Below are 27,196 nucleotides of genomic sequence, written 5' to 3'. Positions count from 1 at the left end.
GTTGTCACCCGAGAACATCACGGAGGTTATCAGGGCTCCGGGGTTATCAGACGCAAACAGAGTGTACGGACCTGGTTTAATGACATACTGCTCAGCTTGAGAAGTAGTACTTTTGGTGGCGGAAGACTCGTCTTCCTCGACCATGACTTGTGCGTTTGTTCAGACGTGAGAACAACGCTTCGAAAACTTGAACAAGAGACTTTTAGGTCACAGAGATTTTTATTGCTCTGATACCATGTAAACTTGTGATGCAAGTATAAACTGAATACTTGTATTGATCATAACAATGTACACACGTATATATACCAAGCCATCGTGGCCTAAACCCTAGACAATATAGGAACTTTAACATAACTATAATGTAAGATAAATGGAAACATAAAGGTAATCCTTATCTACGGGATTCCCTTTCCTGATATACTCCCTTTGAAAAAACAAATACTTGGTGTTGTCAAGTCCGGTAGCAAGTCAACAAATTTTATTACTAGTAAATTCGTGTCAAGTATCAAATATTATTAATTTTTTATTGCTTGCCTTCCAATTTGTTTCATTACTTGTTAGTCATTATTTATTCAAAAAAATACTTGTTACTCGTAAAAAAATATTTATTACTCGTCAAAAAGTACTTGATACTCGTTAAGAAATATTTGTTCTTCTCAAATATTACTTGTTACTCATTAAAAAATACTTGTTTCATGTAATTTTATTTTAAATACTTGCAAACGATCAACTATTTTATAAACTTGTTTTTGATTTGCAAGTAAAAAAGCAAGTTTTGTTCAAAAAAAAAGTAACAAAGCAAGTTAAGGAACTTGCAAGTATTATGATTTTCTCCGAGTAGTTGATTCGAACAAGCCAAATACAAGTACCAAATCAAACTACTCGAGACAAGCCACTGAAAAAATGACAAGTACTTGCCTTGTGCCCAACTTTACCTAAACGCGCCTAGTTACTAATATAGAATATCACACAAACAAAATAAATCTTAAGTCTCTGCATAAACGACTCTTTACACACTAGAATGATCTTCTCTACTCTGTTCGTCTCATCTAGAAGATATTTTTGGAGACAAAAATTTGCAAGTAACAATATTTTTATTTGATCGTTTCGATTGAGTTTTGTTGTGCTACAATTGACACACAATTCGTCCAGACTTTCTACTACATCACTCGTTCGTTAACTTGGCGTTGCGTAAATGAGCTTCTTATAAGATCCACACACAATGGCTAACAGAAAAAACTTATGCTAAACCCAAAATCAGAAAATATAAAACCAAACCAAACTCAAACTCGACCTAACTTGTCAATCAAGTTTTATTTTTCTTACATTTTCCGGCAGGTAAGACACTTAAAGGCTCAAGCTAACAGAAGGGAATAGACACGTTCGGGAAACAGTGCTTCCTTGGGACACAAGCACCTCCACCAAAGCTTCCTTGTCCTTCCACATCCAGATTCCATAAACCATCCCAAACTGTGTAATCTTCGTTGACATTAGCCTCAGGTATTGGCACCGGGAAAAACCCATTACCATTTGGGTCATAACCAGAACTTGTTGTTGAATGTGGGATCTGATGAGGAACATAGAAGGCACCACCTTCGCCACTGCTGCCGCTACTACTGCTACTGAAGTTATTATCGTTATTATTGTCATCTTCTATTAAAGACATGATCTTTTTCATGTCGATTTGGTTGAATTGAAGCGTCTGTTGTTCTTGCTGCAACTCCATCTGTCTTAGCTGCCGAAATTGTTGCCTCTTCAAGATTCTGTTTTTCGTCTTCTCCGCATTGTTAGTTGGAAATTTTGTCTTCTTCTTGAAATGGGTTCTCCAATAGTTCTTGATCTCGTTGTCAGTTCTTCCCGGTAAACTACGAGCAATTGTTGACCACCTAAGGTTGTAAAAATCATTAGACAATAAACCATAGAAAAAAATTAAAAGGCAAAAGCTACTTATTTGAGTAAGGCTACACAAATAATTATAACATTTAAATGCAAATATAAAGCAAACACAAATAAACAAATAAAACTTAAATTAATTACCTGTTGCCCCACTTAGCATGTAACTCAAGGATAATGGTTTCTTCATGAGGAGTGATTTGTCCTCTCTTGAGGTCTGGTCTTAAGTAATTAACCCATCTTAACCTACAGCTTTTGCCATTTCTCTTCAACCCTGCGAGCTTCGCCACAGAGTTCCATCGGCCTTCACCGTGAAGACGCACATAATCGATCAAAAGACGGTCTTCTTCCGCAGTCCAAGGCCCTTTTCTCCAACCTTCTTCGACCATTCCCCATCCTGCTCCCATCACTCCCCACAAACTCATCCTTTCTTCTTTTTTTTCAATAAGTGAAAGCTAGAAAAGAGAAGTATCTTAAATCTCCTTCTCTCTGTTTTATGAAACCTAAGTGTTCTTCTGTTCTGCCTTTGCGTTATGTTGTGTTCTGTTTTCTCTCTATCCCTTCCAGTATTTATATATGCACGCACTCTAATTAACTCCTTGGCTCCACCACTTTTTGTTTGTTTTCTATAAATACAGAGACTAGTGACAACTGACAAGACAAAGATCTTTTTACATTTGTAGAGTTAATGTTCTTTCTAGAATCAAAAGTTTAAGGTTATCACACTATCAAAAGGCAAGATTCTATGGAAATTTACAATATATATGTATATATATACCTTTTACATTATATATACTTTATCAATCTTAAATTACAAAAATAGTTATAGGAGCTCTTATATAGTAAAAAGAATAATTAATCTATTCAGCAAAAGTTATCCAAAGAAGAAAAGAATTAGAATCGTAGATATAGACGGAAAAAAGAAGAATATTAGTATTACAAAGAAAAGAAGAAGAAGTAGAACTTGGGAGCTCTCTTTACCTCTTTTAACATGTCGTTTTCACAAGTCCCCCGTATATATATATCCTTTGGGGGATCTTTTTTTTTTGGGGGGGGGGGGGGGGGGGGGGGGGGGGGGGGGGGAGGAAGGGAGCCGACTACTCCCATGCCAGTAATCTCTTATAGGCCTCTCAAATCTCCTATACCCCCATTGCTTTAATGAAATATGGAAATCCGATTTTCCCTTTTTATTTTCGAAATTATTATTTTCTAATAATTTTAAATTTTCAAAATTTTCAAATAATTTCGAATTTTTAAAATTTCAAATTTTGGATATTACATTGTATCGTATAGTTTTACTTAGTTGTACTTCGTTTTACTTGGTAATACTGATGTTAGTCATACTGAATTATACTTGGTTATACTGAGTTATACTAAATACTACTGAGGTGTAGTTTTACCGAGTTCTACTAAGTTATACTGATTATACTGAGTACTACTGAGTTGTAGTTTTACCAAGTTCTACTAAGTTATACTGGTTATACTGAGTTATACTAATGAGTTAGATATACCGAGTTATACTAGTTATATTGAGTTTTACTAGTTATAGTGAGTCATATTTGTAATACTGCGTACTACTAATGTGTTAAGTATACATCATATACAATATTATACTAGTTATACCGAGTACTACTAAAATCAGATCCGAAGATGAAATAAATAAAAAACACGAAAAATGCCTTAAAGAGGGAGAACAAAAACAAGAAGAACCCTAAATCATAAAAATCACAGAATCTTCTTTAACAACCCTAAATCGGAAACATACATAACAAAAAAAATAGAATCCAATCACTTATGGAGCGCATAGGTTGTAAGCCATTGATGAACTCATACAAAACCCAGAATCTTACAACAACACTTTATATAAAAAAAACACAGATCTGGAGCGCATAGGTTGAGCCATCGCTGTTTTGAACAGATCTATAGCACGAGAAGAAGAAGGATCGCCATTGATGTTGTTTCCATAACCTTCGACAGTTGTTTCATCACTTACAGCAGATCTGATTTGATTGTAGAGAAAAAGAGAAAGAAGAGATGAAGCACGACAAAAGTCGCAGAGAAAAGAGAGAGAGAAAGAAGAAAATGAAAAAAAAACTTGTCGGCGGTTATGTCTATTAGATTAGGTTAGAGAACACAGGGGTAAATCAGTAAATGTCTTCATTTACGAATTAAAAATAAATGAATTTATAAAGAAAATTAGACTGGGTCCTCTAGAGATTGTCTCTAAACATATAGGGGTAATAGAGGTGATGTCTCGGGGGGAAGGGGGGGGGGGGGGTTTAGGTAGAGATGGCAATTGGGTTGTACCGACCCGCCTTGGAGAGTGGTCTTTCCACTCGCAGCAACACTACTTTTGCAAAACGCAAAAAATCCTGTAGTGTTTAAAAAAAAAAAAAACGATTTGATGGAATATCCAAACTTTCAAAGCTATCCATATCTAGCGCAGGTTCACAATTAATTTACAAATAAATCAAAACAGGAGACTTACACCATAGTTCTCAAATGTTCCTTTCGGTCCTCCACAAACATTTTGCTGATCCATCTCACGAGGCTCTGTAGAAGGTGATGTTGACCTAGTACCTAAATTCTATCAGCTCTTATCATAAGCAATGGAGACGTCTTAGTAAAAAAATAGAACAGAGACTAACCTGAGGTCCTTTGCCTTATAGATCGGAATGCAAGTGTCCTTTGCATTCTTATATCATTCTCCTCCTTGATCATAATACAATCCCCCACTCATCACATGTCATTATAAAGAAAATTTTTTAGAAAATATATGACTAAAATCACTTGAGTTTATACGATCAGAACATTAAGAAGCAACAGACCGAACATGTCAAGACCGAACAGAGCGAAAACAGATTATAAAAACAGAGCATAACAGGCTCCATATATTCTCGATAAGAATCAAGAACATTTTAAACGTTTGTCTTGATGAGAACAAACAATAACAACTACACGTAAACATTGACTTGATGACAACAAACAAGAACAACTAAAATAACCCATATATTGTCGATAAGAAGCTGTTTGATAAGAGACAACAATGAGACATAACAACTTACACGATTGGTCAATGTGTAGCCGCTTGATAAGAGACAAAAGAGACCCAATATCTTGTTCTTCTTTCACTAAAGATGATGTAATCGACAATAAAGAGTTAGACCCAAAAATTTTATCTTTCCTTACAAATTAAATCACAGTAATGAGCAAAAGAACATGTAATCAAAAACTTTATCCTTACCTGAATGCATTGATGTTCATCAGCAACTTCAAAAAGCCCATAGTTCTTGAATCGTGACTCAAAAGGAAAGAAAGAAGATGAAACAGAGAAGAGACTCTACATTGATCAAACGAGAAGATGAAGAACATGCATGGAGAAGTTGTTTTTGTGGATCGGAGTTTTTGTGACGGATCAAAGAAGAGGAGAAGCCATAAGAGATCGGCTTTCTAATCGCCATTTCTCTCAGGTTATTTTTCGGTGAGAGCTTGAAGACTCAAAGTGACGATGTCTTTGCGGATCCCCGCGCATCCCGCAGTACACATCGAGCCAATCCCGCTTCTGGCCCAATCCCGCACAAGCTCAACCCGCGAGGCCCGCTAGAAATTCGGACCTGAAACTTAATAACAAATCCCGCCCCGCAGCAAGTTCAAATGGGCCGGGCCCGCGGGCAGGTTCATGTTTTGTCATCTCTAGGTTTAGGTTTAAATTAAGGATATAACAATGTAATTGTAACCAAACCAAAAGAGAGCTGAAAAAGGCTATGCCGGACTAATCAAATGAAATCTAAATGATAAATCTGATTGATAGCCCTAGTTTGGGGCTTAAATCTAATGCTAAGTCACTCGAACTTCACCATTTCATGAATACCAAACAAGGATTTTATAGAGCTATTAATTAATCATTTTCAGTATTCATTCGGGACTAAAAATATAATGTTAAGGCATTGGGTAACATGTAACATAGTGTACCCAAGCATCTATCCAATAGAAATATCCTTACATGCTAAAGTTAATTGGAACTTCGATCCTGTTGCCACGTATATATATGATCTACGAGTTGATACACACATTAATTATAGTTATTTTTAATATTTAAGCTCATTATTTTTTTTCTTTAATTAAAAGTACAATCGTAAAACTTTAATGGTGCTTCATTTTTTTAAGCTGATGATACACATAAGAACCACTAAGGTTTTTCCAAGTGTCGAGGAGATTTATACATGCGATCTTACACTAATCTTTGCTGTTGTCGTATAAGATTCGCTGGATTCCACATAAGGAATTATGGCAATAGACTATATAAATAAATTAAATAACTATGAACGAGTTTATGGTCTGTGTGCGTCACTATGAGACAGGTGGTCTTATAATTTTCTGTCTCATAGATATTTGTAAAGATAGCAAGCACTATCTCTTCTTATTTTCTTTAAAATATTATCATATCATCTCAAAAACAGTGTTCGATATTTCCATCTTCAACATAGTCGAAAAATATCTACCAAAAAGTAGTAAAAATCATTTTGGTTGGGTAGAACTGTTGGTCACTATCTATTGGTTTGATCTGTTTCTAAAATACAATTAGTATTTTTCAGTAATAACGAAATAGCCTATGTGCATATATATATATATATATATATATATATTGTAAGTTTTAATGGGACTGTTGAATTTGTTTGTTGTTAAGTCCATGGCAGAACTATAGTCTTGGTGTATTAATGGTGAATCAGGAACTTAAATACGACACTTGAATATTTTGGTTTTGATGCGGTAAGAGCATGTTTATTGGTAAAACTCATTTGTGTCTCTTAGATGGGTTGTAATGATTTTTTAATCACTAAAATTAAGATAAGAGACTTTGTTAAGAGACAAATAATTATAGTAGTTTATTGGTGATATCTTAATTAAGGTTCTTAACAATAAAAAAAGATTAAATTTTTTTATAAACATTAAATTTGAAACAAAGATTAAATTTATTTATTGAACAAAGCAAAGTCAAACTTAACATTTTAAACATAGATATTAAAATAGAAACATAAAAACATAAAAAAACTTAGTATGGAAACAAACGATAATAATTTCGGGATATGTTGGAGTGTCGCTGAAATAATCATTCCATAACCGGAGATGACCTTCTTCACGATTTCGTTCGATAAAAACTCGTTTTTTTCTTCTCTTTCTTTCATCTTCTTGATCACCATGATCAATGAACAGATTTTCAAATGTTTGATCAAAATGTTGATCAAAATGTTGATCAAAATATTAATCGAAAGTTTGATCAATTGACTCTCCAAAAGTATTATGAGAAGAAGATGCCATATATGTTTTAGACTTTGTGAATAAATGAAGAACAAGAGGAGAATGGGAAAGAAACTTTGTGAATACAAGAATAGAATGGGAAAGAAACTTTGTGATTTAAGAAGAAGAGGAGAAATCTCAATCTTTTTTGAAGAAGAAATCTCAAATGAAAATTCATAAAACCATATATTTGTGGTCTGTGATTGAAGAAGAAATCTCAAATGAAAGAACCCGAAAAATAAAGTGAAAAAAGAGAGATGAAGTTTGATACACACGGAGTAGAGAAGAAGACTATGATGTTTTATAAAGAGAGATGATGACTGATGCTTTCATTACAACAAACGGTCTGTGATACAACAAAACAAGATCAAAAGGTTTGATACACACGTGATACAACAAAACCAAGTCCACTACAAAACAAGCAGCAGACTACAAGAGCTGACCACAAAATTACAAGAGCCCTACCACAAAACTACAAGAGCCTGACCATAAAATTACAAGAGCCTGGCCACAAAACTACAAGAGCTGACCACAAAACTACAAGAGCCTGATCACAAAACTACAAGAGCCGACCAGAGGAAAAGTTTTACCTGAAAGATTTGTGGTGACCAAACGCCTGAGCCATTCCCATTAATAGAGCCCTTCTCGGACTCACTCTTTTGATGGTCTCCAGTGTCTGCAGAACATCAGTACGCATACATCAATAAATCCATAAGCTCACTTTTAAAATATTCAAACAAAAGTATATCATCAGAAAAATAAATAAAGAAGAAGCAAACCTTAACGATTTGGTCATGCTTCAGTACTAGTAGAATCAGAGTTGCATTCTTAATCTTGGCAACAACAACTGCATTACAGAACTACAAAAAGAAAAAAAAGCCATAACTCATATTGATCCATGATAGGGCAGCGAAAGGAGAGAACATCTGAAAAAAACAAAGTTAAATTGAGATTTGCTACTAAGCTGACACAAAGACAAAACAAACCATTTTCTAATATACCAGAGACTCCACCAATGCGCCGCTCAGTGCAAGGCTTCCAAGAGCTGGAGTGACGCAGCTCCGCCATTGCTCCTCGCCAAAACAAACCACTATCGGTTCTTTCTTTCTTCTTCTCAATCTCGGTGGTTCTTACTTGCCATGTGAGGGAAGAGCTTGCAGGAGAGTACCGAACACGAAGACAACAAAACAAATGAAAAAGAATCAGAGGATTTCTATATTAAACTAATATACATGATTTTCATGGAATGGAAATTTTTTCATTGACTCAATCAATAAACGAAATGATCAAATGAGTGAATAAGCTCTCTATCAGAAACGAGAATTAACAGACTAAACAAGCGACGCGAACAAGAAGGAACACAACCTGAGACATGCAAAATTGAGGATTTCAAAAATAAAATCTAGATTTTGGAGCTTTACCTTTCGATTTAACTTGGCGCCGACCGAGGAGTTTGTTTGTAAAGGAGAGCCACCGATTTCCTCCGTCGAGGAGAGCCACAGAGATTCTCCGACGCTCATGGCCACCGAGATTCTTCTACGAGCAACGCCACCGAGGTTCTTCGTCGAGGAGAGCCACGGAAATTGGTCGTCGACGAAACTCTCCGACGATTTTTTGGTTACGAAAGCCACAGACGGGATTCTTCCACGGTGAGAGCACCGAGACTCTTTCTCGCGGAATCCACTGTCTTCTTCGTCGCCTTCATCTTTTGTTTTTCTCTCAAAATCACACCTCCAATACTGTACCAACACGTGGCCCACAAGAGGCGTTGCTTCCACCCCCTATTTAGAATATGTCCCTTAAGTTAATGGCAATTTATCTTTTCTTTTAATTGCTAATTCCCTTAACAAACCCATCTAAGAGACCCCAATGCACATGCTCTAAAAAACATTTTAGCTAACTAGCACTACAAACCTTACAATAATATTCTAGAACTAGGGTCAGATTTAGGGTTTTATCATGCCAACCGTGACCGACTGACCGATCCACGAGTTAGTCAAATATAATAAATCATTTCAATGCTAAAATAAGCACTACAAGAAAACACTGGCTTTACAACGAAGTTTTACAACGAACATAATTCCTCGTAAATTTACAAGTAGATTACGTCGACGTTACGACGAAAAGCAGTTTCGTCGTAAAGCGGATGTAATATTACAACGAAACTGTTTCGTCGTAAAGTCGTTGTAAAGTTACAACGCTTTTACGTGAAAAATTAAATTCCACGTAAACGCTTTGTAATGCAACAAAGACTTTACGACGAATCCTGTTTCCTTATCTTTCCTCGTAAAGACGTTGTAATGTTACAAGGACTTTACGAGGAATCCTATTTCCTTATATTTCCTCGTAATGGCGTTGTAATTTAACAAGTATTTTACAACGAATCGGGTTACCGTTATACTTGGTCGAAACGTGTATTAAGTGTGCTTTATACCTAACTAAATTCCTTGTAAAGTGGATGTAAAATCCTTGTAAAAAAGTTGTAAATCTGTAGTAATACATTGCATTGTAAAATACTTGTTAAACCTTTACCTACCAAACTGAAAAACACAACAAAAAAAAATGGCTGATGGATGCAATATCTACGAGATACGGAGTTGGACGATTAGTGACTTTCCTGCTTATGGGATATTGTCTGGGTGGACAACTCATGGAAGATTATCTTGTCCAATTTGTCATGGATCGACAGATGATTTTCAACTGAAGAATGGTAGAAAGAGTTGTTGGTTTGATTGTCATCGTCGATTTCTTCCCATCTCCCATCCGTACCGAAGAAATAAGACATTGTTTAGATACAAAAAAGTTGTCAGAGATAGTCCTCCTCCATATCTCACCGGACAACAGATCCTAGCAGAAATTGATTATTATGGAGCTCTGGAAACGGTGCCGCGTGGAGGAAACCGGACAACAGTTGTCAGAGATAGCCCTCCTCCATATCTCAACACCAATTGGTGTTGTGGATGTCAACTCTGGGAGAAGATACAACAAATTCGAGCCTTTCATCCTAGCTTCCCAGGCTGAACAAGTTAGCTTTCTTCCATACCCTCGCCTTCGAAGTTCTGGGATTAATTGGTTGGCTACTATCAAAATTACACCTCGTGGACGAATTGTTGCTGGAGAAGAACCACCATTGCAAGAAGAAGATGCTATTAATGAAGTTGAGGTTCCTGATCAACAACTTGATGAAATTCTTCTGATCGACCCAAATAACCATCAATATGAAGATCTTCCCGAAGATGCGACAGATGAAGCACGTGAAGACGAGTTCGATTGTAGTGATGACGATGACTGTTCAGATGTTGATGAGAACTCAAACGATTCAGAATGATGTAATATATGTAACAAATGTTGTTTTTATCTTTACAAAATATTGTACCCAATGTTGTTTTTTATTGCTTAAGTGAGATACTTAATGTATGTGTACTATAAGTTGTCTTGTATAATATCTATTTCTTAAGGTAAAAATTTTATTTTGTTGAAGTTAAGGGTTTTAGTTGGATAAAGAGGATGAAAGTATTAATGAGTGATAATGGTAAAGATGATAACTTTGGGGTTTAGGGATTTGATTTTCGGGGTTTCATACTTTCCTCGTAAATTCATTGTAAATAAAAACACGGGCCTGGTAACTTCGTCGTAACATAAAATATTATTTCCATGTAAATTCGTCGTAACATAAAATACTATTTCCTAGTAACTTCGTCGTAAATGAAAAAACACGGGTCTGGTAACTTTGTCGTAAATGAAAAAACACGGGCCTGGTAACTTCGTCGTAAACCAAAATACGGGCCTGGTAACTTCGTCATAAACGAAAACACGGGTCTGGTAACTTCCTCGTAACATTACGACGAAGTTACGAGGAAACCGTTTTTATATATATGGGAGAAGTCTTTCATACGAGCACTGCTCGTATCTTCCTCCCTAACTCCTCTCCCCCTCTAAGGTAACTTTCTCTCTCTATCTTTTTTTTTTTTTATAGTTTAGGTGGTTAGTTTAGGTGATTAGTTTAGGTGATTAGTTTAGGGAATTAGTTTAGGTGATTAGTTAACGGAATTAGTTTAGATGATTAGTTTAGAAAATTATTTTAAACAATTCGTTTAGGATATATATTAATTTAATTTTTTTAAATTTTCTAGATGGCTCCTAGACCGAGACCAGCAGCTCCTGCACCTACGTATGCGGATTTGTTTGGCGATGGATCTTCCTCTAGCGGTCCATCGTCTTCTTCCGGGACAGTTCCGGACTCTCACACATCTCGGAGAGTTTCTTCGACCCCTCCTCCTCTTCCATCTCAGATGCCTCCCCCACCAGCTCCACCTGTCACCCCAGATCAGCCTGCCCCACCGGCTGCAGTTCATCCCGATTTGCGGGTGCCAGCTCATGCACCATTCGCAAGATACACCGTCGAGGATTTGCTTGCCCAGCCCGGACGAGAGGGTTTACACGTTCTGGACCCCGATAGACCCCCGGGTACTTATTGGTAAGTACATAAAATTATTAATTTAAAATTTAAAATCTTTGATCAATTTTTTTAACAAATTTGTTATATTTGCAGGTTTGGGGCTAACAACCGTGTTAGCCGGAGCGTTTCAGAGACGATGAAGAGATATTATGACGGCCCTTATCCCAACTGGACCATGACTCCCGATCACGTCAAGACGACGTGGTTTAAATGTTTTGCGGTAATTATATTTACATATTATTAATATTTATATTGTTAATTAAATAATTATTATTTTTTTTCTAATCTTTTAAAATGTTTGTTTTTCAGCAAAGGTGGAACTGGTCCGTAGGAATCACCGAGAGGGTGAAGAGCGAATTTATTGCAAAGGCGAAAACTCGTCTTTGCAATACCGTCTCCGATTGGAAGGACAAGTGGGAGATTTACGGCTATGAGGGGAAGCCGAGCGAGGTCACAAAGGAAGCATGGGATGGCCTCATCACCTATTGGAACGAACCCAGCTCCATCCGCAAAGCCAACTCCTGCTCCGCTTCCCGAAGAACGAGGGATAAAGATGGCCATTTGCCCATGGTTCATAGAACCGGCCAAAAACCCCATGCCGGAATTCGTCTCGAAGCTGTAAGTTTTATTTAAATTTATAATTTTCATTATTTTAAACTTGTATTTATTAATTATATTTAATTTATTTATTATTGTTTTTTATTAGTTGGAGAAGACAGGAGTTTTGCCATCTCTCTCGGACTTATTCAAGATGACTCACGCCTCACCAGATGGGGTTTTTGTGGATCCTGCATCCGAGAAACTCTTCAACGCTGTGGCGTCTCGGGTTGAAGAGCAAGAGACGCAACTTACCCAACAGTCTGCAGATGGATTACCCGTCAAGTTGTCAACCGAAGAGGTCGACCGGATCTTCGAGGAGGTAAAATTTAATAATTTTAATTTTTTTTTATTTTTTTTTATTTTTTTTTATTATTAACTCTAAATACGTTTTTATATATATACATATAGGTGGCTCCTAGAAAGAAGGGAAGGACGGTCGGAATAGGTTCCGTTAACGAAGTTGCAAGGTCGACTTCGTCATACTATTCGAGACGGGACCAGGACAACGACCGGATGCAGGCTCGCATGGATACCCAGCAGCAGCGTTTGGACTCTCTCGAGGGTTTGCTGGATGTGATGGCGGTGGGAAATCCAACTTTGCAGAGAGCTTTGGCGGAGAGACGAGCAGCTCTCGGGATGAGCCAGCCGGATCCCGAAGCAGGAACGTCTACAGACCCGAACCCCTCAGCCAACTACTTCGATGACGATGATGTTGGCCTTTAGTTTCCTTTTTTAATTTCTTTTGTTTTGTATAAAAAATATAAATTCTATTTAATTAATGAATTTATAGTTTTTTTAAAAAAAATATTTGGTTTCATATTTAATTTTATTTCAAATATTTTAAATTTTAAAATTATTGTTTTATAAAATTTATATAATTATTATAATTAATTAATATTTTAAATATGGAGATGTAAATTCGTTGTAAAATTCCACGTTAAGTCCTCGTAACATTTACGAGGAATTTACATGGAGTCGTTGTAAAGTCCTCGTAAAGTTTACATCGACTTTACGTGGAAGCCTTACGTAGCTTTTACAACGAACTATTACGAGGTATTTACATCGCCATTTACGAGGGCATTACGACGAATAGTTTCCTTCCGCTTTACGAGGAATTGACTTCCTCGTAAACGTAACTAGGACTTTACGACGAAACCTCTGTTACGACGAGCGTTTAACAACGAAACGCGTATCGATGTTAATTCGTCGTAAAGCTCCTATTACGACGAATTTACAACGAATACCGCCCTCGTAAAAAATATGTTTTCTTGTAGTGAAGTTAGAGCTTCAAATCGTCATATATTATTTTTTCCTGCAAAAAGAAATGTCGATTTCATCAGTTTGATGATGACGCAAAACAATACTAACACAAACCACAATATGTTACATGCCATGATCCCGTTTCATCATTATTAGCTGTTGGGATGGATTCTTAATCTTTCATATTGCTTTAAAGTTTGAGGAAACTATCATGAAACTTTCAAGAGCAGCTAGGAGAACTTTTAGGAAACAAACTAAAACCTACGTCAAAGCCAGACACGATCAAGTATATCTGAAATGTCATACTGCCATCACCAGTCATTTGTTGATGCATCATGCATACGTGAGGTTTTTTTTCAATTATTCAAATCCATGATTAGAAACATTTTTTATGAGAACAGAAACACACTGAAAAACAAGAGAGAGAGACAGTTTCTCTCTGGTGTCTCTCCCCACCCTAGCCGCCAAACCCTAGTTTTCAGACATCTCAACTGTTAATTCAAGGAAGCCGACAGCACCGTTTTTCCGTTGGTTTCTTGCCCCGCCAGTTTCTTCTTGTCCCAGCCACACCCATCGATCCTATCTTACGGCGTTGCTTCCTTCTTGTCCTTGCGACTCTGGATCTTGTTGGGGTCAAAAACGGTTACGACGGAATTACCAACCGAAAATCCTCGTAGATCGTATTTCCGAAAGAGATAGTAAAAAGAAAGATGTAACTTTCGTAAAATATAACCAAACACGAAGTTTTTACGAATAAGTATCCTTGAATATTCAAACCAAACTAACCAAGCTCGACCGTTGCGTAATTACCACGCATACATGCTGTCCAGTCGCTGCGTAGCAACCAAGTCCGAGCCAAAGCTCGGTCGCTACGAAGCGACAGAGCTCGAGTCAAAGCTCGGTCGCTACGAAGTGGCCGAGCTCGAGTCAAAGCTCGGTCGATACGTAGCGACCGAGCGCTCGTCCAGCTCGGTCGCTACGTAGCGACCGAGCTCGAGCCAAAGCTCGGTCGCTACGTAGCGACCGAGCTCGAGGCGAAGCTCGGTCGCTACGTAGCGACCACGCGCTCGGCCAAGCTCGGTCGCTACGTAGCGACCCAGCTCGGCCAAGCTCGGTCGCTACGTAGCGACCCAGCTCGAGCCAAAGCTCGGTCGCTACGTAGCGACCGAACGATCGTCCCGCTCGGTCGCTACGTAGCGACCGAGCTCAAGCCAAAGCTCGGTCGCTACATTGCGACCGAGCGTTCGTCCCGCTCGGTCGCTACGTAGCAACCGGGCTCGAGCCGAAGTTCAGTCGCTGTGTAGCGATTGAACCCTTCCAAACATCGATACGACATCAATCCATGCATTCTCGTCAAACCTTCGAATGCTATCTCCCGAAGACCGTAGCAAGCTCAGTCCATGTTTTCCGCTATTCAAATTCATCGATCAAACTTCGCGGATTAGAAACCGCGGAAAGTTCGTTCTTTATCAAAAAGAATTCGTAGTAAACGTGTCGAGTCGGAAGACGGCTCAAAGGGATCTAAAACACGACTCGAGGCCCATCCTACGATTTCTTAACCAAAAGCCCGTAAACCGCAGCACGGTTTACGCTTGGTCCACAAGGAAGGATAAATGTCAAGTTTCCGCGGATAAATACGGAAGTTTTGAAGATAATTGGAAGATCGGGAAAAATGGAATATCTCCATTTTTATGCTATGACGGCTTAAGGGCAGAAGAGTAAAAGCGTAAACCGACCTTGGAGCTAGTATATAAGGAGTCCTAGGCGAGGAGCATGGCGGAGAACTTTTCGGAGCAAACTTAGCACTTAGAGAAATTTAGGCAATTTTCCGTTTTTGTTATTTCGAGCTGCGACTCAATTAGGTTTAGCCGTCTTAGGGTTGCTAGAACTAGGAATCTCGCCGACAGCTCTCGAGCCCATGCTTATACCTTGTTGTAAACGCTCATACGCAGATTCGGAATAAGATCTACTTTGCTCTCTTTTTCGATTTCTTATTCTTATCGTTGTTATTCTCGTGTTCTGATTGCTTGACGTGTGGTAATTAGCAGATATACGGGTCCTCTGGGAAATTAGGGTTTTCCTAGTTTCCTTATTTAAACGGAAATTGACAGTGCGAATTTCGGTTTCCACAGATCTCTGATTCATCATACCTAATCGGAAGTAGATGTTCGTGCTTCTCTTCCCTGGAGCGCAGACGAGGTGGTGAGCGTTTGAGACCATCGGTGGCCTTGATCTTATATCTCCTTTGTGTGTCGGCGTCAGATCTGGGTCAGATCTGAGCCTCTAGTCACCGAGTTGAGGTTGAGAGAGTAGCTACCTCTCCTCCTTTCTCCGACCAGCCTCCCGACGTGTTATTCGGTTGCGAAGTTTCAAAGGGTGTAGAGCCTCTTCTCAGGGGATTCGTCCTCAGAGAGCGACAGAGTTGTGGTCTCCGTTGAGGGACTCTGTATCTAGTTTCAAGTATCATCCCCATGGCTTTCTTCTGTCAATTTGGTTTAGTTCTCTCTCTGTCACGTTTAAGGTGATTGGATGCTTAGGGTTCCTTGAGGACAGGCCCGATGTTTCTATCTCTTGATACCCGGCGATTGAGACTTGCCAATGGTGGGACTAGCCTGTTTTGAAGGTTTTCGGAACTCTCATGTTCTTCATCTCCGTCTACAAGCTCCGGATTGTTATTTTCTGACAGTCTGGATGTGTTAGCTTATATTTTGGGTCGCGTGGTTGTATTGGGGAGCATTATACCGACTACGCTTGACCATCGTTTCATGTGCTCTATTGCAAGTGAAGATATCTAGGCACAATCAGAAAGTTACTTTCTGAGTGGCTTTGGGTTTGGTTTCAACGAAGTCCCTCCTCAGCTAGCACCGGAGTGTAGGCCAGGCTCTCCGTCGTTGCAGCTTGAGAGACCTTCGGGTTAGTCTTCGGCAAACCGTTCCTGCTTAGCCAACTCCTCTTCTCAGCTGGTTTCGATCAGCAAAGGGTTTAGGAAGCGCTTGTGTTAGGAAATTAGTTGATACTTATTGCTAAGCTTTAGTTCTAAGTTTGTTGTTTCAATATCCTTAGATCTTTCCTTGATGCTATAGGTTCTTTTAACTTTTTTGCGGCCTTTAGGATCAGATCAGCTCTTGAGCAATCTAGGATTTCAATTTCGATTGTAATCAAACTTTCATTATATTTACAACTTTAGCGGAAAAAAAAAAGCATGTGATTTTGCAAAGTGCGTTTACGGTTAGATATGTTTTCTTTTTGTATGTTATTAGGAAAAAAAGTTTAGTTTTTTTTACAATCATCTAATGCGTGTAATTTTTTAACCATAATACCCCACCTTATTTATTTGATTTTTGATTCGGTTTATGTTTAGTTTGGATATTTGAAATGTTTTAAGAAAGGAATCATTCAAATATTTACGATAATCATCTCTGTACTTTTTAATTCAGTTAGGTTCTTTTGTTTTGGGTGATCTCTTGTCACATCTGTATTATCACTTCACAAATGTAAGATATATGTTGGTCTAGTTGAGGAGGACTCATTTTGACTCTGTGACCCACACCGGGAGGTCTTGGTCCATGTGAACGACGAAAGACGATTGCTTTCGGACACTACGTGCTAGGCTATCCGTAGAGATGGATTTGTTTTAAATGTATTCCTCTAAAAAATATTTTTGTATATATATATATATATATAATTTTTTTTTAATTTTACAAATAATATCTTCTATTTGTGAAAGTTGAAAATTAACCCAATTTATTTTTTTATTTAAAAAAACCATGATATTACTTAAACTAAATATTTTTAAAAAACTACAATGTAACTAAAAAGTATGCTTTTATTCATAAAAAAAGTGTAAGTCATTATAAAAGTATTTATTTTGGTAATAATTATTAAAGTAAAAAGTTAAAAGACCATTTTGTAAATAAAAAGTATCTCTATTATAGAGGAATGATATTTCATCCTCTAAATATAAATGTAAAAATAGCAAATATATTTTAGAGGAAGAAATATAGATGATCTTGACTGAATTTTTTTCTATTATACTCCATTCATTTCATTTTATTTGTCGTTTTAGGTTTATACACACAGATTAAAAAATATATTTAATTTTATATATTTCCAAAATAAAAACATCATTACTCATACACCTAACCATATTTCAACCAATAGAAAAATAAATTATAAAATATTATTAATAAATTTTGCATTGAAAACATAAAACGATACTTAAAATGAAATAATATTTTAACTCTAAGACGACAACTAATATGAAACGGAGGGAGTAGTATCTCGAGTAAAAAATAGCTATGAATTTGAGATGTTCTAAGGGATGTAAAATAAAATAAAAAGTTGTTTGGGAGGGGAGGATAAAATTGATTAGAGAACACGACGACTTAACAAGAACAAAAAGTTATAAAAAGCTAACAACGATTTATAGTCGCACAAGTAACTAAATCAAATAAGATTTCGAATCCAACGTTTAAAAAAAAAACGATTTGTCTTTCTAGTTTCTTTTCGAATCCAACGTTTCCGCGTGAGATGCAACTTGGCAAGTACTTTGATCAAATAAGCAAATCATAATCTTTTGAGTCAACTATATAATTTTTCGATTTTTTTTTTATATATTTGCTTCCTTTTTGGTAATTTTTTTTGTTTGTTATCGATTAGAGATAAAGTTTGCACGATTTTATGAGATGATACTTTAACTATAATAATGTTGTTCCTATCTTAAGTTGAAAGTGCAGGAGTGGTGGTACTTGCCAATGAGAGTCTCTAGCCCTGGGTAAATTATTGCTGTTCTAGCCTACAAAAATGTTAAAGGAATAGCCTCAAACATATTTCCATGAGAAAAAAAAGATAATAATTTGCAAAATCATATATCAATTTAAAGATATTAAGTACTTTACACCCATTGAAGGGCCGTGGACCTAGTTCTGGATTGCAGGTCTAGAATTTGGGTTACGAATGTACTTTGTGAGTCTCTGACATTGGCGACATGCCTAAAATATTGCCAAATAAAGGTAGAAAAGTGGATAAACATAGCGGATAAAAATATGGATATGCTAATTTGCATAAATAGATAATTATTATTATTTTATTTTTTTTTGTAAAAGGGTTTGCATAAACAGATAATTATGGTTCCAAATATCATCAATAGTTTAGAAGATTGGAACGATGAATGCATTTTGCATAATACATATGATTAGTTGACTAATATATATAATAATGGTTGATAAATATAAATGTATATGTTATTTAGTTACAAAACATCAAGAACTGCATTATTATAATAAACATTAAAGTCAAAAATTTAATATAATTAATAATAAAATATCTAATTTTATTAAAGTATAATGATTTCAATGGAAAAGCCTTTTCTTTTATGAAGTATAATACTATATAAAAAAATTGGTTATATACATACTAGTGATAAAAGAATAGTTATTAACAAAATTCTGATTTATACTTATTGTAAAATATAAAATCATGATAGATTTTTTAGCGGATATTAGTAATATTATCATATATACTCTTATTTCTTATAATTATAATAGTTAAATCTTACGTTTTAATTGATTATTTATGTATTTATTTAAATTGAACTATATTTTAGAATATATTTATTAGTTTCCATCTGTAAACTTTCTAAGTAATCAATTTTAAAATGAAGGTTCCGAATGACACATAAACATAGAATTTTCTTACTACTATAGTTAAACGTCAACAAATGCTACTAGCGCTACTACCACAAGCATCACATTTGTATATGTCAACGCAAGAAACATAAAAGAAAACATAATGTTTCTAAAATTTTGTCATGTGTGAAGGTTCTGGTGAATTCATTGTTACACCGGTTAATAATGTTTTTGAAATTTTGTTCAAACCTCCTATCGTAGAAGCGATTAATGCAAAACATAAGTAATTTATTCATGCACCAATATATGTTATTAATGTCATTGTACTTAAATCATACTATACCGATACTAGTACATGTTTCTTTTACTTTGTAGGATGCTTTTGAAACCTGTTTTCAATGCAATGAGGATGGTTACAACAGAGATTTTTAGTTCAGTGTACATATATTTGTCTTAATTTGTTATTATGATTCTCATACAAGATTCTTTATTTTTGTATAACTTGTGAATATATTAACTAGCTAAAGAAGATACAAAATCCTCATGATGAAGTTTATAACAAAATCAGTAACATAATGATGAAATATTAATGAAACGCCTACATGTAGTCCATGTTTCCACTTTATCCCATATTTTTTCTAATTTCTCTTATTATCTAGCGTTAAATGTCTCTTGTCTAATATTGATGAATGCATTAAAAGTATATTTTCTGAAATTGTTAAAATTAATATATTTTGTTGAGTAGACATAATCACTATAAACTGGATATCCTAATAGATAGATTTTGCATGCTCTACATATATAATATAAACATTCATATGTTTCAATAGACTAGAGCCACTAACTTGGAAAACACGAAACATGAAGGATCTTTAAGAACTAGGCGTTTTCTCTTAACACATATGTTTAATTTCCCATTACTAATCACTGTATACGATTGTACATATTTAATTTAAGTTGAGTACAATACGTTTTATCTTTGACGATTATTATACTTTAATTATAGGGCCATACACAACCAAGAAGATGGTGTTGCCATTTCATCTTCCTGATTTACTGATCGAGTTTGGTAGTTCTGATTGTACACCTTTAAATTGATTTTGGTTGATTCCGAGATTAGGTGTTTAACTAAATTTTTAGTTCTCTGATATACATCGCTATCTCTTTTGAATAATTTGGTAACATGTACGAACGTATGTTTTTTTATTGTTGTACCATGTCCATTTCAAGGGATAAATATCCAAGCAACAATTCCTTATGAATGTGTGATATACTTTGTCGATGGCTTTAGGGAAAAAAATTTGTATTCTATCAAGGTTTTCAAGATAAAAGCAAACGTTGGTAGAACCAGGGCAGCCAATAACATCTTTAATCTCAAATTTACCATATCAACCATCGTTAAGCACATTGCTTCTGTATCATCTTCGTTGTATTTCTATCCTTCAAAATTCGCTGATATTATCCATAGGAGACTTGACTTCAAAACTTCTGTTGGTAAGTAATAATAGGTTACCTTATTCTAAAAGTTATATTAAAATGTGTTTGTTTAATGATAATATTTATTTCAGATGGTATTCGCATGGTGATTTGTTGTACACTACTCCAATTCCTTCTGAATGACAAAAAGAAAAAAGATCTTGCATTCCTGAGTTTTTCTATTGAAGATGATAGGTATGTTCATTGTTACTATATATATCTACATATATGTATACTATTTAATAAGAACATGTTTGTCATACATAGAAAATGTAGAATAGAATGTCAAGCAGTAGGTGATGTTCAGTTTGAAAGACAACGAGTTCGGGCTTAACAATGTGGAGAACCTAAAATATGTTTACTACGATTTTGACATATTAATCAGTTCCCAAATGGTATTCTTTTGTTTGTATTTATTTGAAATACTAAGTATAACCCACATTAAACTTTATTATTAGATTTACCTCCAAGTTTTAGTTATTAATTATATTCTTACAGGTCTCGACGAATAAAACCAAGTACTCAAAAACCCTGATGTACATGAAGCTAATGAGCTACTGGGTTCAGGTATAAACATCACAAAAATAATTTAAAGAATCGTGTACCTTGTATGAATTTTCTAGACGGTGTTAGGAAATCTCAAGGCTATGAAATCGTCTAAAATATTTTTCTTGAAATTATTAGGAAAATAGCATTTATATAAGTTATACATATTGTATAAATTAGCCTATAAAACTAATGAATTAATTGAGAGAATTGAATCCATTATATAATTTATATTTCTGAAGTTTCTTCAAAATTTATCAAATATACTAAGACAATCTGAGATGAAGCGTGGACAAACATTTACGGACTCCCCGAAGACATATTATATCATACTGTCTTGGAGCGTAAAGATTATAGAGAGATATATATTTTCTTTTTAATTATTTAGTATATACTTTTATCTATTTTATTAAAATAGAAGTACAAATAAGAAATAATCCTAAGACTTACAACTTAATTACAATACAAAGTCATTGAAGTAATTAATAAATTTAAATCTAAATTATTTTTTTTCCTAAATCTATTCCACAACAAATTCATGATAAATATTACACTTAATGCACATTAATACTATAAACTTTAATAGGTAAAGTAGAAAACCTCTTTCCATAAATTAGTGGGTATTATCCTCAATTAAATAGTGTTTATTACATTTTTCAAAATTTTATTTTTAACGAAATCAATTAACAATATTTAAAAAATTTAAAGGATATGTCGTATTTGGGAATAAAAACTTAATAATGAGAACATATTTAAAAAGATCAATTTTACTTGATAATTCTAAATTTTTACCTAATTAAAATTTTCAAATAACCAATTTGACTAATCTATTTAATTGACGATATTGTTTTAGATATATATATATAACTAAAATGCTATTAGAAAAATATTTTCAAATTATGTATGATATTACATATGTTCAATTGAATTTTACCTTAAATTATTTTTCCTTAGTAAAGATTTGAAATATTAGATTTGGTAATAACATGTACACTTAGGTATTAGTATTAAAAAAAATAAAAACACTTAAGATTTTTCGTATGAGAAAATTGTAATAGGGAAAATTTCAAAAGAATATTTTTCAAGTTGTATATGTAAAGAAAAACATTTAGACAAGATAAAAATGTTCTAAAAAAAAGAAAAAAAAAGTTCATATAAAATAAAAATCCTACATATAATAAAATGTTAAAGTCAATAAGTTAAAATAAAATTAATTTGATAATAATAGAAATACAAGAAATGCAATTACTCATTCTAACAAATTACTCATTTTAATAAGTATAATATAAATATTTTACTAAAAATGCATGACGAATATTTATATATCGGGTTGAGAAATTAAAAATTAAGACTACTTATATAACGGATTAGAAATTTAAATATAGTCATCATTTATGATCAAAAACCTATCAAAACATTTCAAATATTATTTTCGCACATATATTTTAGTTTATGGAAAACACACACATAAACTAAAAATATATATTTTAATTATTATGTGTAATGTCATAATAAAAAATACATAATACGTGAAAAAAATATATCATATTATTTATAGAAAACAAAAGTATATTTCTAAAAAACTGAAAAAGATGGCTTCTCTTTTTTACTGGGAACCCAAATGTTGTAAATAATTCTTTCTAACGCGTATCAAATCCGACCAATGAAAGGCTACTAGCATTTCTTTTACCACTAGCCAACTCGATATCGGATAAATAAAAATGATATCGGTTAAATAAAAACAAATATTCGTGTGATATTTACATTTACAGTTATATAAATCATTTTACTTTTACTATTAGTGGAATTATGTAACAGCAATATATGTATTATGTATTATGTGATGTATTTTTATCATCATTTTATTATAATTTTTATAGATTATATAATGGTGTAAAAATATTTAGTTACATTAAGTAAACAACAAAAACACCTGCCCGTAAACATGATCCTCACATTTCATTTTCTGAACCTTTTCTCACCACCCCTCTTTTGCATAGCTATGTTACCGGGTTGAAGAATAAATTCAACACATACATTATGTGGTTTTAAATATTTTATTTCACTATTGCTCAAATAAAATATTTTATTTCACTTTCCCTTTAATCATCCAACAAAGGAACGGTTCTCATCATGTTAAGTGGAAGTTGATTGAGTTAACCACACTTACGATGTCTCATGTTTTCTTATTGCAGGTACCCTTCCATCAGACACGGCAGCCCCAGCTCAATCTGGTCTTTTTTGTCGCTGGAAGAACTCGCTCCGGCGTGGTCGCGGGTGCTTTCAGGTATGAAAATTTCAGGCTTTGTATAACTAACTATGCGCTAAAACGTCGGTGAAGATTACAAGCGTGACGAGATCGTCAAGAACTTCTGTGATGGCACAAGATGTATTGGAAACTGAAGAAACGAGATGACGCCACTTTCGAGTAATTTCCATCACTAGTTGTGAATGACGATTGATAATTTGATGATAACTTACTACCTATCGGAACGCGCCACTGTGGTGGTGGTTGAGCGAAGCTAGGGAAATTACGTTAGAGTTTAGATCATATTGTTTGACTCACGGTTGTAAACGATACTTGAATTTTTTATTTCAGGTTGTTTAATAAGTTTTTTTTTTAAAGATAGAGATATAATGTTTTCTCACAATAGATAACTATTTTGACCAGTTCAAATTCCTAACCTAGAATTTTTGACTTTTTGGTTTTATTGCATTGCCGTGGTCCATCGTATACCGTTTCATGTGCCAGCCGGTGCAATGTTAAAGATATGGTGACACGGAAATATGACACCACCATTTTTAGCATATCTGCATCTTTTGAAACACAGTTTCGTACTATTTCTAACTAAATTGCAAATTTGACATTACTATGTTGTATAGTATCAGTCGAACTTCGTATGATTAATTTCCTATTGCTTACTTTTTTTTGGGTGTAAATTCTATTGCTTACTTAATTAGGCCTTTGGTCGGAAACATGTGTAACAGTATACAGGGTACTTATTTCCACTTTTATATACATGAATATTATTTAAATATTTATTACTTAATATTTTAAATGTTTATCTTATTTTAAAATATTTATAAACATCATAATTAAATATTTTACATACTGTTTATTATATGATATTTGAAAAATATTACATAATATTATTAAAAATCGTTTTTAAACTTGAATTTTTAAAGAATTTAGCTAAATCATTTTAGTAAATATCTTGAACACAAAAATCTAGCTAAATTTAATTTAGTAAATAATTTAATAAAATAGAAAAAGAGAACGATTACTTAAGTTGGAGGTTATTTAATACTTCGATGACATAAAAATATAAATATTAGAAAAAAACTAGGGTCAATTCAATTTTGTATTCATGTATTAATAGATTAGATTATAGGTGTGGGAAGGTTTAAATTGATAAACTTCTTGTCTAGCTAACTCGTCAACTGAGCTAATTGTCTTCTTTAATTTATTGGAAATCAAGAGATAGAGAATAATTAAACGTATAAAGAACAACATAGACAATAATGCTATCAGAAGAACAAACTTTTTGTAGAAAGAACATTAGGTAACATAGTAAAATTACAACATATACCATTATTATAATATATTACGATTGGTACAGTGTAAATCAAGCTAGTGTTTAGGATACAATTCACTTTAAATCACCGGCCTAGTGTTATGCCTATTTTTTGTCTATGTCTTTTGAGTGCAAATCAACGTACGCATGATTAGTTTTCTCGCTTTTAAGAAAATAGTAAATTCTATATAACTGTGGGAACCGAAATTCGCACTCTCGATTTACGTTTAAATTAGGAAACTAGGAAAACCATAATTTCTCAGAGGTCTCGGATCTCTGCGAGAGCCAACAACAAGTGACCAAATAGATACGGAAATCATGAAAATAACAAACGAGTTTAGAAAAAACAGTGTAGATCTTATTTCGAATCCGCGTAAGAGAGTTGCGATCATTACAAAAGATCATAAAAGCTTTGGCCGCAAAGGCTGTCAGCGAGTTACCTAATTCTAGCGGCCTAAAAACTCAAACCTAGTTGAGTCGCAGCTCGATAACAAAAGACGAAAAAGATACAGAAAAAGTTTTTGATTGATTTCGGACTGAACCTTGTTAAAGGCTGCCTACGTACCCCTTTCGAGGATCAAGCCGAACGTAGTTCAATTGATAGAGCTGGACAAGAGATCGAACTGCCTGGACGAGTTCGTCTAGTAATTAAGTGCCAGTCATAGAAACCGAACTTGTCGAGAATAAAGCCTAAAGTTTCTAAGTGCAGAGAATTCTGAGTCTAAAAAGTTATCCCTGGTGCCTCTCGCCTAGGACTACTTATATACTTGCTCCTAGGTCGGTTTACGCTTTTTCCCTTCTGCCCTTAAGCCGTCATATCTTAAAAATAGAGATATTTCGTTTTTCCCGATCTTCTTGATTATCTTCGGAAACTTTACATTTATCCGCAGAAACTTGACATTTATCTTGCCTTACGAACCAAACATAAACCGTCAAACGGCTTATGGGCTTTTGGTTAAGAAATCGTAAGTGGGCTTCGAGCTTCGTCTTAGGCCTCTTTGGGCCGTCTTTGGCTCGAAACGTTTATTACGGTTTTTTCGATAAAAGCAAACTTCCCGCGATTTTTATCGTCAAGTTTGACTGATGCCTTCGCTTGACGGGAAACATAGAATGATTTAGCCACGGTCTACGGGAGATAGCATTTAAAGAGTAGACGAGAATGCATGGATTCGTGTCGTATCGACGTTTTGGGAGAGCCCGATCGCTACGTAACGACCAAGCCGTGTACGTGCTCGGTCGATACGTAGCGATCGAGTTTGGCTCGAGCTCGGTCGCTACGTAGCGACCGAGCTTTGGCTCGAGCTTGGTCGCTACGTAGCGACCGAGCCGTATGCGTGCTCGGTCGCTACGTAGCGACCGAGCTTGGCTTGTCCGTGGTCCGATTGCCATACTCGAGCTTGCCCGTGGTCGGTTCGGATACGTGTCTGTTCCCTTGGACAATCGGTATTTGGTTCGATTTGAGATTTGAACAAGATTTTACCGCGAGGCTCTTCGTAAAGAATCTTTTTACGAAGTATAACTTTCGTGAAACATGTTCATGCTGATTTTTACGGAGATTTGGATGTTAACTTCGTCTTGACCGTTTTTTACCCCAACAATAACTTTGGAGTACATTTTAATATAGAAGACTTGAAAATAATATATCCATCTTCGAAATACGTGCACGCAAATTATAAAGGGAAAATTTGGGTAAATGTACTTCAATAAGAATATAATTTGAAAAAATACACTCTTATTTAAGCTTTTTGAAAAATATAATTATTTATATATAAATTTACCAAATTGCCCAATTTTAATATTTTTCAATTCCTATTTAACAATTTTTAAAAACATTATTTAAAAAAATCATTAGAGAATATCTTTTTAATATGCTACACAATATCTTTCCCATATCTTTTTAATATATCTTAAATTTATTTTTTATTATTTTGAAAAAAAAATAAAAGAACGCAAGACGCGTCTCATCTTCTCGTATCCTCTCCATTTCTGAATTTTTTTTTTCTTTTCTCTTTAGTTTTACAGATTCTTCTTCTCATCTCAAGAGGTTTGTTGATTCATGAATCAGATTTCAGTTTCTAATGTTGTTTCTCTTTTATTCTCTCTTTATTCTTCCACTATGTTTGTTTGTGAAACTAAAAATGTGAAACCAAGAATAAGTAAAAAAACATGTCTGCTTTCTTCATTTTCATTAGATTCAGCTTTGGTTAGAGCTTTCTTGCAGTACAAGATGCAGTTGATCAAAAACTTGATGAACTATACAAGAAGCGTATCCATCTATATAAATATATATAAACATATGCAATGTATGTTCGATATTTCGGCCTTTTATTTGGTAAAACCAATAGTTTTATTTTTTTTAATGAAATTTTAAATTTATTGATCATCAATGAAAAGAATAGTTATGTACAAAGGGATAAAGGCTGAAAAAAAGAACAAGAATCCTATGACCTATGTATGTGTTC

At 34.6% G+C, this 27,196-nt stretch overlaps 1 protein-coding gene and 1 long non-coding RNA gene across 3 annotated transcripts; both read right to left on the bottom strand.

Annotated features, from left to right (window-relative positions):
* Nucleotides 1-1,130: 1,130 nt before the first annotated feature.
* On the bottom strand, nt 1,131-2,493 carry LOC106409749 (MYB-like transcription factor EOBI). Its single transcript, XM_013850319.3, has 2 exons — nt 2,038-2,493; nt 1,131-1,886 (listed from the first exon to the last, which is right to left on the bottom strand). The coding sequence occupies exons 1-2, from the start codon at nt 2,316-2,318 to the stop codon at nt 1,361-1,363; spliced, it is 807 nt and encodes a 268-aa protein (XP_013705773.1). The 5' UTR covers nt 2,319-2,493; the 3' UTR covers nt 1,131-1,360.
* A 4,354-nt stretch (nt 2,494-6,847) lies between these two features.
* Nucleotides 6,848-14,375, bottom strand: LOC111207421. 2 transcript variants are annotated; one of them, XR_007326686.1, is made up of 4 exons: nt 8,613-14,375; nt 8,178-8,344; nt 7,971-8,051; nt 6,848-7,867 (listed from the first exon to the last, which is right to left on the bottom strand). It is a non-coding gene; the product is annotated as an uncharacterized LOC111207421 (long non-coding RNA). The 2 variants fall into 2 exon arrangements; XR_007326687.1 differs by having other exon boundaries at nt 8,193-8,344.
* Nucleotides 14,376-27,196: the final 12,821 nt, after the last annotated feature.

The sequence above is a fragment of the Brassica napus genome, chromosome C7 (assembly GCF_020379485.1).
Source record: "Brassica napus cultivar Da-Ae chromosome C7, Da-Ae, whole genome shotgun sequence".
NCBI classification, from domain to species: Eukaryota; Viridiplantae; Streptophyta; class Magnoliopsida; order Brassicales; family Brassicaceae; genus Brassica; species Brassica napus.
Note: the sequence above shows the minus strand (reverse complement) of the source record. Positions and strands in the feature narration are given on the sequence as shown.

Bases quoted from the DNA above. Each gene is read 5' to 3' on its own strand.
- LOC106409749 (XM_013850319.3), bottom strand. From the start codon at position 2,318: ATGAGTTTGTGGGGAGTGATGGGAGCAGGATGGGGAATGGTCGAAGAA. The intron at 1,887-2,037 runs GTAATTAATTTA...TTACAACCTTAG, and splicing joins CATGCTAAGTGGGGCAACAG to GTGGTCAACAATTGCTCGTA.